The sequence below is a fragment of the Ranitomeya variabilis genome, chromosome 4 (genome assembly GCF_051348905.1).
Source record: "Ranitomeya variabilis isolate aRanVar5 chromosome 4, aRanVar5.hap1, whole genome shotgun sequence".
Classification (NCBI taxonomy): Eukaryota; Metazoa; Chordata; class Amphibia; order Anura; family Dendrobatidae; genus Ranitomeya; species Ranitomeya variabilis.
The window spans coordinates 176265667-176284288 of record NC_135235.1 but is presented as its reverse complement, the minus strand read 5'-3'; the positions used below and the strand labels follow the sequence as shown (position 1 = coordinate 176284288).

Sequence of the window (18622 nt, the reverse complement as noted above, 5' to 3'; positions counted from 1 at the left end):
ATATACTTGACTATAAGCCGACCCGAGTATGAGCCAAGGCACCTAATTTTGCCACGGAAAACTGGGTAAGCTTATTGAGTCGAGTATAAGTTGGGTCTGCATTGTCCCCTCATCCCTGTCCTGGTATGCATGGTTCCCCCATCGCTGTCCTGTTATGCATGGCTCCTTATACCCTATCCTTGTATGAATGGTTCCTATTTAAAAAAAAAACCACAAAACAAAAACCATCCTACTCACCTTCCACTCTTAGCATCCCGTTGGTCCCGACGCACTCGCAGCATCTTGTTGGTCCCGGTGCTGGCAGCTCTTCCTGAGCCGAGTGATCACGTAGCCCCGCTCATTAAGGTAATGAATATTCCCTCCACGCCTACGGGAGTGGAGAGGCGTGCATATTCATTACCTTAATGAGCGGGGCCACGTGATCGCTCGGCACAGGAAGAGCTGCCAGCGCCGGGACCAACGAGGTGCTGCGAAGGAACACAAGAAGTTGAGTAGGATGTCTTCTGGAAGCTGGCGGCTGCGTGTGTCACTGTGCGCGCTATAAGAGAAATGAATATTCATTTCTCTTTAGCAGTAGCACAGGCTTTAGCCACAGCTGCTGGCTCCTGCCTCAGTCACCTGCCGCTACCCCTCCCCCGCTGGCTTTCTGAGACAATTGACTTGTGTATAAGCCGAGGGGGGCGTTTTCAGCACAAAAAAGTGCTGAAAAACTTGGCTTATAGTATATACTGTACTCTAGCAAATGTGTGTAACAGCAGCAATTGGGGCTAAGCCTAGATTGCTGCTGTTAACCCCTTGAATGCACCTGACAGTTTCTGACAGCATCATTTAACCCCTTAACAACTGCCGATACGCCTTTGATCGGAGGCAATCAAGGGTACTTATGCCTTAGCACCGCTTTTTAAAGGCGCTGAGAAATAAGTGTATAGCGCCCCCAGAGTCGGAATTTCTAGAGGGTCACGGCTCCTGAGGGTAGCTGCGACCCAAGAGAACATGATTCGGGTCGATCACAGTTATTAACAGTATAATGGCGACCACAAAAAAAAGGCAGATTTTGCATTTAATTTCTCTCTCCTCTGATGTGATCGCTCATCAGAGGACAGAGAAATGGAGTCCCTCGATCCCCCCCGGGTACCTCCGATGTCCCTGTAACCCCACCCGTGAAGTAACCCGGTCTGCCGGCGTCTTCCAAGAAGAAAAGGGCGGGCACCCGGCATCAATAGGAAATTTTTCTTATTGGCTCATTTTGATCACTGTGATAGACCTCATCACAGTGATTAAAATAAAAAGAAAATAGTAAATAAAACCCCCTTTAATCAACCCCTTAGGTAAAAATAATGAAAAAAAAATATATATTTCTTTCCATTTTTCCATTAGTGTTAGAGTTGGGATAAAGTGAGTTGGGCTAAAATTGGGGTTAGGGTTGGGCTAAAGTTAGGGCTATAGTTGGGATTATGGTTAGGGTTGGGATTAGGGGTGTGTTAGGATTAGGTTTGTGGTTAGGGTTAAGGTTGGGATTGGGGTTAGGGTTGTGGTGTGTTGGGGTTAGGGTTAGAATTGGGGGGGTACATCAGGGGTCTCCAAACGCGACATGGCGCCACCATTGATTCCAGCCAATTGTGTGTTCAAAAAGTCAAATGGTGCACCCTCCCTTCTGAGCCCTGCCGTGTGCCCAAACAGTGGCTTCCCCCCACATACGGGGTAGCGGCGTACTCAGGAGAAATTGCACAACAAATTTTGTGGTCCATTTTCTCCTGATACCCTTGTGAAAATAAAAAAAAAATTGGTTCCAAAGTAAAAATTTGTGAAAAAAGTAAAATGTTCACTTTTTCCTTCCACATTGCTTTAGTTCTCGTGAAGCACCTGAAGGGTTAATAAACTTCTTGAATGTGGTTTTGCGCACCTCGAGGGTTGCAGTTTTTAGAATAGTGTCACTTTTGGGTATTTTCTGTTATACTGATCCCCCAAACTCACTTCAAATGTGAAGTGGTCCCTAAAAAATGGTTTTGAAAATTTTGTTGGAAAAATGAGAAATTGCTGGTCAACTTCTAACCCTTATAACGTTCTACCAAAAGAAAAAAAAAATGCTTCCAAAATTGTGCTGATGTAAAAAAGACATGTGGGAAATGTTATTTATTATTTTGTGTGACACCACTCTCGGATTTAAGGGTACAAAAATTGAAAGTTTGAAAATCGCAAAATTTTCAAATTTTTTGCCAAATTTCTGTGTTTTTCATAAATAAACGAAAGTTATATCAAATAAATTTTACCACTAACATGAAGTACAATGTCACAATAAAACAATCTCAGAATCAGTGGAATACGTTGAAGCGTTCCAGAGCTATAACCTCATAAAGGGACAGTGGTCAGAATTGTAAAAATTGGCTTGGTCACCAAGTACCAAATTGGCTGTCACTAAGGGGTTAAAGTGCATGGTTTAAAGGACATGCTTTGCCTCGCAGAGGGCTGATAGGTGCCAGAGTCCTGCTGAAGGCCACAATGTTGGTAGTCCTGTGAAACCCAGCCATAGGTTGGTTTGCTAAATACTGCAATACAGAGGCTGCTGTCATTTGCGATGTTAAATATGCAGAACATGGACTCATGAACTTGCCTCATAGGTGTTGTTTGATGTAGTATGAGATCCCTTCACTCCATGGGTAGCCATTACAGCACGCAGATTATCTCCTTCCACCAGAAGTTTATACTTTTCCTTGCCACTCTGTTCATCAATGTGTATAACAGCACGAGCTACTTCAGGGATGCCCTGTACCACCACCTAAACCAGGAAAGAAAAAAAAAAAAAAACCACAAAACAAATGTTTGCAGTAGTCCATCAATCATGGGGATATATCGAGGCAAAAACTAGAACTTGACCTGTTCATTTTAACAAAATGATTGTAGATATGTTAGAGCTTTATTAACATTTACCATGGAGACATTCAAATCCCTTCTGTGAAGTGAAGAGAAACTCCATCATGAAAATAGGTTCATGATTTAGTTTTGGTCATCTTGTTTTTTTCATGTTATGTGTTTGATGTTCGTGTATTATCTTTTAGAGTATTAAAAAATGCTCTAGTAGTAAGGTCATTTATTACTTCATGTTTTACTATATTACTACACGATTGAGGGCATCCGTAGGGACGCAAACGGCAAACAGCCCCCTATGGTGACATCATTCATTGTCAAAGTCTACTATCCAACGGGAAGCTGGCAATCATGTAGATTGGTCATGTGATCAGCAGGTTCAATAGAGGCAACATTGCTACATGTACACTGTAAAAAAAAAACATACCTAAAAATTCAGAAGAGAATTTACAACATACGGTAGGTCATGGATTTGGGTAAAAAAAATCGGCACTGTGCCCTACACTCCATATATAGCCTTTTTTTAGGTCTTTAGGGGTGAAAGAGGGAGCACCGATGAGCATCCCTCCTTCATAACCCAGAAGAGACAAGATCACCCTTGTATTACCTGAAAACTAATCACACCATTTTACATTGTGATTGCTCTGATGCAGAAGGAGAAAGCAGTTTTCCCAGAAATAACAGCTTGATCAAGGGGATCCCTGTGATAGTGCCCCCGTCAAATGTCTTTAGAAGCAGGTTTCAGTCATCATGACAAGAATTTATGCTGACTGGACAATGCCTTTAACTTCTGTCTGTTACCCAAACTCCTCACTGTAGTAAATATATTTGGCAGCAATATTTTGTTTCGCAGATTTATTCAGTTTCTTTAGTCAGTCAAAGAAGACTGAACCAGTAAAGGAGACAAGCTGTCACACTGACCTTTGGGAGCTCCTCTTTAAGGGACTGTAAGACATAGTACATTGAGCTTTTGTTGTTCTCTCTTGGTGTGACACAAACAACAGCCTCGCCATGAACCGCAATGTCTCCTGGTTTCACGCGAAGTTTTGACATGCAAATTGAGTATCTCACGGTTTCTGCATTCACCTGGAAAACAGCCAATTACATATGTACAATGTACAATGAGAAGAATAGGCAGCCATACAGAGTATGGGTTCATCTCACCTCAAGCCTCAGCAAGCGGATACGTTCTAGTGAAAGCTTCACCAGCAGGAAACAATCATCGGGAAGAAAGACCTCTTCTATGTACTCCGATATCTGTGTATAGATGTCAAGAGGCATAGTTACTAGCAAAAGTGTGGTTAATGTGTGATATGATCTACAGACCTGCCACTTCTCAATATTGTCAAGTCCTATAGCAAACAGTCCAAGACAAAGCTCTTGCAAGACACCATTATGACATGGTGCTTTGAACAGGATACCCCTGAGCGCTCTAATCAATGACAATGTTACACATTTTAAATGCCTTTAAGCTGCTAATCCAGACTTCACTCAAAGCATTTAACATAACTTTAAATGGATTTTTTAGTTTTAGAATACACCTGTCCCCCTATTGCAGTTTGCTTTCATAAAAAAAAAAAAATAGTGAAAACTTCGCATTCTCACCTTCCCTAGGTCCTGTGTAGAGTCCTTGCTGCTGCTGTGTAACAGCGCTGCAGCCAATAAATGAGCTCAATAGCTTGGATGGCACAAGCCGCTCAGCTCATTGATTGGCTGCATTGCCAGTGATGTCAGGACTGAAGACAATAACATATGCCGGGAGCAGCGACAGGGACTCACTCATGCTGCACCTGGGAATGATGGGTAAAGCAGTTTGTTTGTTGTTTTTTTTTTTTTTTTAACAATTCCGCTGCCAGGGGACAGGAATTTTCCAAAATGAAAACCCCTTTAACTACTATAGGAAAGCTTTGCTTGCTACTTGGGAACTATTAAGATACTTCTGACTGATCGTAATCCTTCCAGTGGTTTGCTGTTAACAGGCTGTAAGAACTGACTGCAGTACAAAACTTAAAGGGTACCGACAATTTTTTTCCTCAAAAATGATAGGTACTATCTACTGTTTATCAGATTGGTGAGGGGTCCTGAGAAAAATCCCTCAAAAAGCAGGTCTGCAGTGAGCTTTTCAGTAGGCAGAATACGCACAGCACTTGGAACGACAAAGTCTGTACACAGTGCCTCATACAGATGTCCCACGACCTGTGCAAGGAGTTGAGAGGAACAACTTTGTGTCACAACCTGTGCAAGGTGAGGTGAGGATGCTAAAACATTAAAATTGTTTTAATAGGAAACATTTAAAGATTTTTTTCTTCTGCATGGACCATGGAGCACAATCTGCCCTAAAATCCATCTAAAAGAACTGCATATGTAAATATATGTAACTATTTCTATAGGAGTCATATGTGAAATTGGCCATAGTGAATAGGTATGAACACCAAGAATGATCTATTTAACGACCTCATACAGAATTAAATGGAACAGAGGATCTTAGGACTCATGTAATCAACAATAAAATTAGATGGTGTCCAGAGTTATACTAAGCCTCAAGAGATTGTCCTTTTATATGAATTCTGCTAGATTTAAGGAGAGCCATACCTTGGCTGAGAAGACTCTGCACATTGAATTGAGCACAAAAAAACTAACTGCAGTATTATTGTTTTACAATTAGCCCCTTATAGTAATTCTGGCCCCATCCTGTAGTAATGTACCCAGTCCTGAAATAGTAATCCCAGTCCTGTAATAACTCCTACAAGCCTGTCATAATGTCTCCCGTTTCCTATTAGAATGTCCCCCCATTTCCTATTACAGTATGTTATTAGATGAAGCGTCTTGATGCACAAGAAACACTGCGATTGGTGTTCGATATACTATAGATGTCTGCGAGATGTTCAGATATGCGCTTTTTTTTTTTGTATGGTACAACCCAGATAGAATTTATTGCATGTAGCGCATTTGATTATGTACACCATATGGTCACTTTTGCAATTTAAGTATTGTTTCAGGCTAAATACTTGATTTTCATCAGTATTTGTAAAGTTCTTTGCTACTACTACAAAACGGCATAACCGCATCTATGGAGACCGCATCTAAAGAAACCCTTACAATTTAACCACGTATGGCGTTGCTCCATTTGCCTAGGGTTCTAGCTCTTTTGGCTACTACTCTGACACCAGGATCCAAAACTTTCGACATAACAGCATCATCTTGTAGTAAAGGTAGATAGATATTCCATGACTATGTTTTTTATTTCATAGAATTGTGGGCTATATTACAAAGCTAATACTAATTTTGGTAGTGTGTCGCAACTTTTTTTTTATAGATGTTATGATTTTTTTAATACCTATTAAATCAGTTCTTTCCTTGGTGTCTATGATTTTGGAGGTCTATCTAGGGTCCAAATGGGATATCCTCGACCTGACAATCTGTTTCTACATTCACTGATTTCTTTTCTACTCATCTGTATTACTGCAATTGTGTTTTATGCATGTAAATTCTCCTACTGGGATTGCTTTAATTGCATGTGGGTGACCACTATTAGTTTAAGAATAGTATTGCCTGACATTGGCTTGAAATAAGTAGAAGTGTTGTGTTGGATTCCCTCTAGTTTTAACTCAATCACTGAAACAACTCTGGATGGAAGCTGCTCCAACCTTAAAAAGAGGCTGCAAAAAACATTGCAGGTAAGAAAAAACACAAAAAAAACACTCTTCCAAAACGTTTCAGGTTATGAACTCCTCCTTCAGAAACTGCACAAAGAAGGGGGTGTTTCCTGAAGCAGTGTCCACTTGAAAAATGTTTTGTTTTTTTGACTGCATCAAAACACTGTCATTCCAGCTATTGGGTTCTGTGCAGACAGAGGGCTAAAAAGATGTGAACAAGAAATCTAATTTTTGACTGCTGTCACAAAAGGCTCAGGTGACCATAAAAAGAAAGAACTTGGGAAATGAAGGACTGAAGATAAGGGACCTAAGTACCAAGAATCCATAGAATGGGTTTAGGTACAGAAAACTATTGCACAAATAGATTAGTATGGAGGATAGTCCAGAAGCAAACTAGTGGGGAAGAAAGGGAAGAAGAGAGACTGCATGACCAGGAATGGACGGAAATAATGCAGTTACTGTCTGACCGAAAAGTATTAGTCTAGTCCTTGTTGAAACCACCAATTGTTTTTTTTAACCCATTAACGACCTCCTATATGCCGGCGGCAGTTAAGGGTACTTATGCCTCAGCGCCACTTTTTAACGGTGCTGAGAAATAAGTGCATAGCGCCCCCCAGAGTCGGAATTTCTACAGGATCTCAGCTACCGGGGGTAGCTGCGACCCCGCAGAACGTGATTCGGGTTGGTTTTTACCGACCCCAGTGTTGCGATCGCAGCTATTAATGGAATAAGGGCGACCACAAAAAAAAAAGTCAGATTTCCCATTTTATTTTGCTCTCCTCTAATGTGATTGCACATCAGAGGAGAGAGAAATGGGGTCCCCCCCGATCACCCCCGGGACTTCCCGCCGCCGGCACCTAGCAACGATAGGAAATTTTCCTATTGGTTCATTTTGATCACTGTGAGAGAGTGTATCACAGTGATTTTAATAAAAAAAATAGTAGATCAAACCCCACTTTATCACCCCCTTAGTTAGGTAAAAATAATAAAATTCAAAAAATGTATTTCCATTTTTCGATGGTTTACGGTTAGCCGTTGGGATTACGGTTAGCCGTTGGGATTACGGTTAGCCGTTGGGTTTACGGTTAGCCGTTGGGTTTACGGTTAGCCGTTGGGTTTACGGTTAGCCGTTGGGATTACGGTTAGCCGTTGGGATTACGGTTAGCCGTTGGGATTACGGTTAGCCGTTGGGATTACGGTTAGCCGTTGGGATTACGGTTAGCCGTTGGGATTACGGTTAGCCGTTGGGATTACGGTTAGCCGTTGGGATTACGGTTAGCCGTTGGGATTACGGTTAGCCGTTGGGATTACGGTTAGCCGTTGGGATTACGGTTAGCCGTTGGGATTACGGTTAGCCGTTGGGATTACGGTTAGCCGTTGGGATTACGGTTAGCCGTTGGGATTACGGTTAGCCGTTGGGATTACGGTTAGCCGTTGGGATTACGGTTAGCCGTTGGGATTACGGTTAGCCGTTGGGATTACGGTTAGCCGTTGGGATTACGGTTAGCCGTTGGGATTACGGTTAGCCGTTGGGATTACGGTTAGCCGTTGGGATTACGGTTAGCCGTTGGGATTACGGTTAGCCGTTGGGATTACGGTTAGCCGTTGGGATTACGGTTAGCCGTTGGGATTACGGTTAGCCGTTGGGATTACGGTTAGCCGTTGGGATTACGGTTAGCCGTTGGGATTACGGTTAGCCGTTGGGATTACGGTTAGCCGTTGGGATTACGGTTAGCCGTTGGGATTACGGTTAGCCGTTGGGATTACGGTTAGCCGTTGGGATTACGGTTAGCCGTTGGGATTACGGTTAGCCGTTGGGATTACGGTTAGCCGTTGGGATTACGGTTAGCCGTTGGGATTACGGTTAGCCGTTGGGATTACGGTTAGCCGTTGGGATTACGGTTAGCCGTTGGGATTACGGTTAGCCGTTGGGATTACGGTTAGCCGTTGGGATTACGGTTAGCCGTTGGGATTACGGTTAGCCGTTGGGATTACGGTTAGCCGTTGGGATTACGGTTAGCCGTTGGGATTACGGTTAGCCGTTGGGATTACGGTTAGCCGTTGGGATTACGGTTAGCCGTTGGGATTACGGTTAGCCGTTGGGATTACGGTTAGCCGTTGGGATTACGGTTAGCCGTTGGGATTACGGTTAGCCGTTGGGATTACGGTTAGCCGTTGGGATTACGGTTAGCCGTTGGGATTACGGTTAGCCGTTGGGATTACGGTTAGCCGTTGGGATTACGGTTAGCCGTTGGGATTACGGTTAGCCGTTGGGATTACGGTTAGCCGTTGGGATTACGGTTAGCCGTTGGGATTACGGTTAGCCGTTGGGATTACGGTTAGCCGTTGGGATTACGGTTAGCCGTTGGGATTACGGTTAGCCGTTGGGATTACGGTTAGCCGTTGGGATTACGGTTAGCCGTTGGGATTACGGTTAGCCGTTGGGATTATGGTTAGCGTTGGGGTTAGGATTAGGGTATTGGGGTTAGGATTAGGGTATTAGGGTTAGGATTAGGGGTGTGTTAGGGTTATGATTAGGGGTGTGTTGGGGTTAGGGTTGGAGTTAAAATGGGGGTTCCCACTGTTTAGGTATATCACGCGGGTCTCCAAACAACATGGCGCCACCATTGATTCCAGCCAATTTTGCGTTCAAAAACTCAAACGGTGCTCTCTACCTTCTAAGCTCTGCCATGCACCCAAATAGTGGCTTTCCCCCACATAAGGGGTATTGGCGTACTCAGAAGAAATTGCGCAACAAATTTTGTGGTTCATTTTCTCCTGATACCCTTGTGAAAATAAAAAAATTTGGTTCCAAAGTAATTTTTTTGTGAAAAAAGTAAAAATGTTCACTTTTTTCTTCCACATTGATTTAGTTCTCGTGAAGCACCTGAAGGGTTAATAAACTTCTTGAATGTACCTCGAGGGGTGCAGTTTTTAGAATGGTGTCACTTTTGGGTATTTTCTGTTATACTGAACCCCCAAAGTCACTTAGTACGTGAGGTGGTCCCTAAAAAAATTGGTTTTGTACATTTTGTTGGAAGAATGAGAAATCGCTGGTCAACTTTTAACCCTTATAACATGACAAAAAAATGTTGTTTCCAAAATTGTGCTGATGTAAAGTAGACATGTGTGAAATGTTATTTATTAACTATTTTGTGTGACACCACTCTCTGATTTAAGGGTACAAAAATTAAAAGTTTGAAAATTGCAAAATTTTCAACATTTTTGTTAAATTTACATATTTTTAATACATAAATGCTAGTTATATTGAATAAATGTTATCACTAACGAAGCACAATAGGTCACGAAAAAACAGTCTCAGAATCAGTGGGATACGTTAAAGAGCTCTAAAGCTATAACCTCAAAGTGACAGTAGTCAGAATTGTAAAAATTGACTTGGTTATTAAGTACCAAATTGGCTCTGTCACTAAGGGGTTAAATATGCATATTACAGTAATGCAACTTAAAATCAAAGGAATTTTGTTACTTGCAATACTTTGCTTACCTCGCCTAACAGGGTCTTCTCAATTCTGCCTTTAACTAGACGAGCAAAGTCTGAGTCATCATCTCTGTCCAGATGGGCAGTAATGATTGGAGTACTAAAGGGATAAATAAGAATGGTTTCATATCACCCAACTATATTGGTATAGACTTGTGTACCGACCATGACAATGCATCTTCTATAATTATGCCAACTAGTACTCTGCCAATACAGGATAGTCCAGTTGCAGAAACTCTCAATAACCAGCAGTTACCAACGGGTGAATTTGCAGCCATTCATTTCCCCTGCATTGCATGCTTCAGAGAAATGTAGTGTTACCAGGAGGCCATAATATTATGTGCCTCACAACTCTGGCTCATAGATGGGATCCCGAGAGGCGATCACTCACATGAAACAGCATCTTTCACCCATTACAAACATCAAACAAAATTTAGTTATCGCAAGCCTGGTAACAATATTCTGTTAAATGCCTGTATTTGGGGTAAAAATTATTTTTGTAATTAACGTCTTTTAATGATTTTGCTCCATTTGGCTTTTTCAGGCTCTTTGTTTCCCTCAACATTCAACACTAATGTGGCGTGTAGTCATAAATCAGCTGAAGGGAGCTCTGAAAAAGACAGATAAGAGTTACAAACTCCCCATCAGACAGTCACAGTGGAATAAATAGCAAAAATTCACCGCACACTCTAATGGAATGATTTGCAACCATCTGTGGAATTTTATTTTAGACAAAGAAAAAAAAAGTGCCAAGTTACAAAAATTGGTCCAAAACCAATAAAGTATAGACACCCAACGCTTCGACCCTCCTTCCTGGTGATCTTAATTATTGGAACCTCCTAGGTCTTTTATGTCCTACACCAACCTCTTTACGACTCAAGCATGCTCATAAAATAGTTGATATTGTATGACTAAGGCCATGTTCACACGATGCGGTTTTTACCGCGGAACCACAGCGATTTTGCCGCTGCGGGTCCGCTGCAGTTTCCATTGCGTTTACAATAACATGTAAACCTATGGAAACCGCAAACCGCTGTGCACATGCTGCGGGAAAAACTGCGCAGAAACGCAGCGGTTCTGCACCCATAGACCTCCATTGTGAGGGTCAAACCCGCAGTAAAACCCGCAGAAGAAAAAATATCTGTGGGTTTTCTGTGGTTTTGGTGTAGAAACCGCTGCAGCAGGAAGTGCGGGGAAGCGGGAGGAAGTGCGTGGGAGGAAGTGCGTGGGCGGAGTGTGACCGTCAGTGTGTCTGTCTGTGTATGTGTGTGTGTGTCTGTGTGTGTGTGTGTGTGTGTGTGTGTGTGTGTGTGTGTGTGTGTATCTGTCTGTGTGTGTGTGTTCCCATGCGACCATAGTGCCACCCAAATGTGCTAAGTCGCCGTATGTGATTACTACTCCCATCCGATATTAGGATGGGAGAGTTGTCCCTGTGTCCGGCGACTTAGCACAATTGTCAGTAAAACACAAAACACATACAATACACATACAATAAACGTAACATACATGACAGACATTACATACACCATATAACAGAGTATATACTCACCATACAGCACACTGGTACGCGAAGCCCTTGGTCCCCTAGGAAAAAATCCAAAATAAAACAAATCCATACTCCCTGTCCGCAGATATCCCAACGAGTGTCCCACACCGATCGCTTGCTCTCCGGCGATACACTACCAGGAGCGAAGCTCCTAGCAGTGTATCGCATACTTTACCGGAGTTCAGCGGCTCCGGCATCTCTATTTACGGCATTACGTGTGAACTTTCCCACGCAGCACTGCCATAAAGCGAGAGTACCGGGGTCAATGAACGCCGGTAAACTCTCGCGCATGCGCAGTTACACATCGACAGGAGCCATAGCTCCTGTCAGTGTGTTGCTGCAGCCGTGGAGAGCAGACATCTCCGGATGTGTCTGTTCCCCATGGCAGATCGTCGTGGGACCCTCGTTGGATTTCTGCGGACAGGGCCAGGGAGTATGAATTTGGTTTGTTTTTGTATTTCTTTTTCAGGTCGAGGGTCTTCAGGTGGATTGAGCATATAATAAAGGGTTTGTCAAAAAGTGGGTGTTTATTTCATTAAAATATTTTTTTCTTGTGTGTGTTTTTTTTTTTAACCCTTTAATAGGATTAATAATGGATAGGATTCTTATTGACGCCTCTCCATTATTAACCGGGCTTAATGCCACCTTACAATAGCAAGGTGGCATTAACCCCTCATTACCCCATATCCCACCGCTACACGGGAGTGGGAAGAGAGGGGCTAAGTGCCGGAATTGGCGCATCTTTTTGATGCGCCTTTTCTGGGGCAGCTGCGGGCTTCTATTTGTAGCCGGGGGGGGGGCAAATATCCATGGCCCCTTTCCTAGGCTATGAATATAAGCCCACAGCTGTCTGCGTAGCCTTTCTGGCCTAAAAATATAGGGGGACCCCAACACTTTTTTTGGGGGGCTCTCCCTATATTAGAGAGCCAGAAAGGCTTTGCAGACAGCTGTGGGCTTAATATTCATTCAAATATTGGCCCACAGCTGTCTGCGTAACCTTTCTGGCCTAAAAATATAGGGGGACCGTACGCAATTTTTTTTCGGGCCCCCCTATATTTTACAGCCAGAAAGGCTACGCAGACAGCTGTGGGCTAATATTCCTAGCCTGGGAACAGCCAGGGGTATTTTAACCAAATATGGAGGATGGAAGAAGAAGGGCTTGGACAAGGAAATGTCATCATGTTTTTTTTTTTGTTTTTTTCCCACTGAAGTTCAAGCTTTATTTGTGTCAAAAACACAATCTGCAGGGAAAAACGCACTAAAAACAGCATCAAAAACCGCACCAAAAACCGCACCTGCATTTTCTGCCAAGATCTGCGGTTTTTAGTGCAGAAAAATCCGCAGGAAAATCTGCAATGTGTGCACATAGCCTTATTCCCTACCCTATTTAGGACTCAAGCATGCTCATAAAATAGTTGATATTGTATGACTTATTCCCTACCCTATTTAGGACTCAAGCATGCTCAAAAACTTGTTGATACTGTACAAATTATTCCTACCCTATCTAGGACTCAATCAAGCACACAAACTTGTTGATACTATATGGCTTATTCCCTACCTTATTCCTATTCATATAGTTATATATTATGTAGCTAGATATCGACTAATGTATTAGACCTTGTTGCAACTATTTGTGCCATTTGCACCTTGAGAATTTCTTTTTATTGTTATATTGTTTTTTTCTGTATGTTCTTATTGTTTTTCTTGTATATATGTACATGTTTTTTATTCGCTTACCCTTTGTCTTTTAGTAAACCCATGATTAAGACCCGGGAGGGTCGAAACGTTGTGTGTCTCTACTGGGTTTTGGACCAATTTTTGTAACTTGGCACTTTTTTTTTTTTCTTTGCCTAAAATAAAATTCCACAGATTGTTGCAAATCATTCCATTAGAGTGTGCGGTGAATTTTTGCTATTTATTTCAGGGAGCACCACGGTCCGTTCTACCAGCACCTCGCTTCTACAGTGACCTTGAGTGCACACCAATACCTACTCTACTTGTCACAGTGGAATGACTGATGGAATCTCAGCTGCTTTTGTGGCCAGCAATCGACTATGCAACATAAATGCTATAGTAAGCAAATGGTGGAAGTTTTTTTTTTTTTTTAAGCAAACCATCTGCAAAAATTGTTTTTCTCTCAAATACATGCATTTAAGAAAATAACATTCCCCCAATGGTGGCCAACCCTACACTCCCTGACAGAAGATATGTCGCTTATCCATGTTATGTAACTAAAAGCTTATAACCTAACATTAAATTCATCCATTGGTTGTATAAATTATTCTTTTGAAAGCTGAAACCCTCCGAAATGTGGTTTAGGTTAAGAAAATTAATTCGCATCAATGCAGAAATATTGATCAGTTAATGGACACAGAATGGTCAGATTTTGGCAAGACAAAAGTTTTGTCGCCCACAGAAACTAATGTGATATTCAAACAAATAATTAACTTAAAATACAAATATATGTTGCATAACATTGGTGAATGAAGTTGTGGTGCTATTAGAGTCATATTTAATATTTTGTGTGACTTCCATGAGCATTAAGGACTGCATCCATGCGGTTCAACAATGATTCATACAATTTATTAATGGAGTCATCAGGAATAGCAAAGAATGCAGTCTTACATGCCTCCCAGAGTTCATCTAGATTCTTTGGTTTTGTCTTCCAAGCTTCCTCTTTCATCCTACCCCAAACATGCTCAATGATGTTCATGTCTGGTTACTCGGCTGGCCAGTCCTTGAACACCTTGATCTTTTTTGCCTGGAGGAATTGTTGTAGAGATGGATGTATGAGATGGAGCAGCATCCTGCTGCAGAATTTGACCCCTTTTATGATTTGGAATATAAGAGGTAGCTAATACTTTTTGATATATTAGGCTATTGATATTGCCTTCCACCTTGCAAATGTTTCGCACACCCCCATACTGAATGTAACCCCAGACCATGATCTTTACACCACCAAATTTAACAGTTTTCTGGGTGTATTTTGGATCCATACTGGCTCCAGTAGGTCTTCTGCAGTATTTGCGGCAGCTGTGGTGTAATTCTACTGAAGATTCATCAGAGAAATCCACCTTCTGCCACTTTTCCAGCGTCCATCTGTTTAGCAGGCTGTGGGACTTTTGCAAATGCCATACGGTTTTTTATTTGCCTTTTGTTTAGTGCTGGCTTCTGAGCACTGATTCGACCATGGAGGCCATTTCGAGACAGAATCCTACAAACTGTTCTAGATGACACAGGGACTTGAGGTGACGAGGCCTGTTGGAGCTCTGCTGCAGTGGAAGAGGGGCTTGCTTTGGATTTTCTAACCAACAAACATTCCTCCTGAGCAGTTGTCTTGCGGATCTGCCGGACCTGGGCTTATCAAACACATCTCCAGTCTCTTCAAATCTTTTTTTAATTTTTTGTACTTGACGCTGAGACACATTAAAGGTGCCAGGCACCTCTGCAGTGGATCTGGTCTTCAGCCTCTTGATAATCCAGGCTTTGGTTGCAGGGTGGATTTTTGGCAAGTAGTCAGAGCTCAAGTTGCAGTTCAAGTGAAGGTCTGGGGTGCTGGGTTTCTCTTGATACACACACACACACTAATTAACCGATCATTTACTGAGCACAGGTGAGGATGTACACTAGGATTGGGTGCATTATATTACCAGGCGACAAAAAATTTGTCTTGCCAAAATCTGACCATTCTGTGTCCATTAACTGATCAATATTTCTGCATTGATGCCAATTTATTTTCTTAACCTAAACCACATTTCGGAGGGTTTCAGCTGTCAAAATAATCATTTATACAACCAATGGATGAATTTAACATCAGGTTATTAGTTTTTATTTACATAACATGGATAAGCAACATAACTTCTGCCAGGGAGTGTATATTACAATAATGAAACCACGATACAATGGTATAATACTCCTTACTCTGTATCTTAGCTTCCCACCAGCCTCTAGAATTTCTGACCAAGCTCATACTCATCACATACCTGATGTTCTTTGAAGCATTAATAATTTCCTTAATACGAGGCACACCCAAAGTGATGTTCATGGAGGCAACACCAGCAAAATGGAACGTCTTCAGAGTCATCTGTGTTCCTGGTTCTCCAATACTTTGAGCACACAGGGCTCCTACTGCGGACCCTGGTTCCATCTGAGCTCTGGGAAAGTTGAAAAACAAAGCAGGAAATGAAATCCCAAAAATGTAAATGATCAAACATTTTACTTGTCTAGAGCAGGGCTTCTCAAACTTTTTATTCTGGGGCCTCCTCATTCAGACCAAGATAATACCAAGGCCTGATCGGACATACCAAGATCATGTCTGGACCTCACCGAGTTTTAAGAATGCTTGTAGATGTAACATAGGAAATACAGGAAAAATACTTAATATATTAAATACATGGAACTATTGAATTTCTAAAATACAATTTACGGGAGAGTTATCACTTTCACATGGGACTTAGAATTTTGTTTTCCGTTTCCAAGTGGATTTGCACCCAGAAGGTTATCAGCGGTTGAGAAGTAAAGGCTAAATAATATTAAATGTTTGGATTTTTCTACTCAGATACCCGCATTTTGCTGCTACACTCAAACAGAACACATGATGTTGTCCTTTGAATTACTTTACAGAAATTGAGCACACAGATGAAATGAGTTTGCAATAAATGAATGAATGAGTAGAAAACTATTTAGAATTGAGAGTCCTCAGTGGTTGATGCCTTTTAATGGCTAACAGAAAAGATGGTAACAAATTACAAGCTTTTTAGACTACTCAGGTCTCTTCATCAGGCATAGACTAATACAAAATCTGAAGAATCACATATTTATGCACAGCCCAGAAATAATGCCACAGATAAAAACAGGTGACGTGAAGCAGAACTACCAATATTGGAGAGTGATAAACAGCATCCCCATACATGGAAAGTGATAGTAATTTCATAGAGACAAATTATATTGTTCCACTTCTGCAAACAGTTGCCTTAACAGATTGCACAGGTCAACAAAAAAAAAATTTTTTTCTGGTGTCCAAAATATTTTAATGAATTTAGGGTATTTTTGGGGTGCTGATTCTGAATATGTCATCAGTTTTGCCAGATTGGCTCAAGTTTTTGAGATTTTTGGTATCTTATTTATAGCACTTGTTGGTAAATGCGACGCATCATCTCATTAATTTCTTTGGATTAGTACTTGAACTGAGCAGTTCTCAATATAGTTTTGTGTTAATTAGTGTTCTAAAAGTTTGTTCATAGCTTGATTTTTGCACTAACTTTATGTTGTTGTCTGTTTTCCAGTGAAAAGCATGAACTCATCAAGAAGAAGTTGTCTTAACGATCCAGACTCATTCTGTTACATGTGTGGTGAATACACACTGCCAAAACATAGAAGAAACATAACAGACTTCGTAAAAAAAAGTGTATTTTGCCTATTTTGGGGTTATGCTTGGGGACCAAGACAAGTTTTGGGCACCACACATAGTGTGCAAAGCATGTATCGAATTATTACGAAAATGGAGCAAAGGACAAAGAAAAAGCTTCAAATTTGGTGTTCCAATGGTGTGGAGAGAGCCAAAAAATCATCATGATGACTGTTATTTCTGTGCAGTGCAAGTGCAAGGATTCAATAAGCATAAGAAACGAAAATGGGAGTAACATGGAATCTGCAAGAAGGCCTGTCCCTCATTGTGAAGATGTGCCTGTACCTGTGTTTACCATAAATAACAGTCATCATGATGATTTTTTGGCTCTCTCCACACCATTGGAACACCAAATTTGAAGCTTTTTCTTTGTCCTTTGCTCCATTTTCGTAATAATTCGATACATGCTTTGCACACTATGTGTGGTGCCCAAAACTTGTCTTGGTCCCCAAGCATAACCCCAAAATAGGCAAAATACACTTTTTTTACGAAGTCTGTTATGTTTCTTCTATGTTTTGGCAGTGTGTATTCACCACAAATGTAACAGAATGAGTCTGGATCGTTAAGACAACTTCTTCTTGATGAGTTCATGCTTTTCACTGGAAAACAGACAACAACATAAAGTTAGTGCAAAAATCAAGCTATGAACAAACTTTTAGAACACTAATTAACACAAAACTATATTGAGAACTGCTCAGTTCAAGTACTAATCCAAAGAAATTAATGAGATGATGCGTCGCATTTACCAACAAGTGCTATAAATAAGATACCAAAAATCTCAAAAACTTGAGCCAATCTGGCAAAACTGATGACATATTCAGAATCAGCACCCCAAAAATACCCTAAATTCGATGAAATATCTTTGGCACCAAAAATGCTGTTGACCAGTGTTGTCAATCACAAGGACAATATTAAAACGTTGCTGCTCTAATTTCTGATTTACTAAAGAGCCAAGTTTGTTTTAGGTGGAAATTCAGTTAAAGGTAACCCGTCAGCATGTTTTTGCCATTTAATCTGAGAGCAGCATAATATATCCACTTGAGCCTAATTACAAGAATTACAAGGATGTGCCAATTATTAGGCTGTGTGCTGCAGTTTCACAACAATCAGCCAAAACCAGTAAGTGAAAAATGAAGTGGCGATGTGTTTCTAATATAATTTTCCTCGGATTGTTTCACTCCTGGTTTTGGCTTACAAATACTGATGTATAATACTGACCAAATACTGCTAGTGTGAATGAGGCCTTATAGGGAATTTATCGGCAGGTTTTTGCTGCCTTATAGGGAATTTATCGGCAGGTTTTTGCTATGTCTTGACAGCAGCATTAGGTAGAGAGAGAAACCCCGTTTCCAGCAATACATCACTTAGTTTACTGGGTGGAGCAGTTTGGATGGAGCCACAGTTTTCTCTGCTGCAGATCCACACCACATCTTTGAAGTACACTGCAGTGACAGACAGCTGCTAATCAATGCTGGGGGCATGGTTGGACTATAGTGATCATTACCTGCTGATAATACAATGATTATATTGGAAGTGCCTAGTAAATGATACATAGCTGTTATCATCCTCTGAGCCCCTACATCGTGGTGCTCTCAGATTCAATAACCCGCTGACAGATTCCCTTTAAAGAAAAAAAATCAGTCCTGTAA

The 18622-nt window shown here is 41.3% G+C and overlaps 1 protein-coding gene across 1 annotated transcript in view; it reads right to left on the bottom strand.

Moving 5' to 3' along the window:
- Nucleotides 1-18622, bottom strand: part of POLR3A (RNA polymerase III subunit A) — a 259739-nt gene that overhangs the window by 19246 nt on the left and 221871 nt on the right. The window contains exons 24-28 of the mRNA XM_077259406.1: nucleotides 15550-15720; nucleotides 10027-10120; nucleotides 4030-4122; nucleotides 3787-3951; nucleotides 2612-2776 (exon numbers count right to left, since the gene is read on the bottom strand). Coding sequence (XP_077115521.1) covers nucleotides 2612-2776; nucleotides 3787-3951; nucleotides 4030-4122; nucleotides 10027-10120; nucleotides 15550-15720 — 688 coding nt within the window. The remainder of the gene's footprint in view (nucleotides 1-2611; nucleotides 2777-3786; nucleotides 3952-4029; nucleotides 4123-10026; nucleotides 10121-15549; nucleotides 15721-18622) is intronic.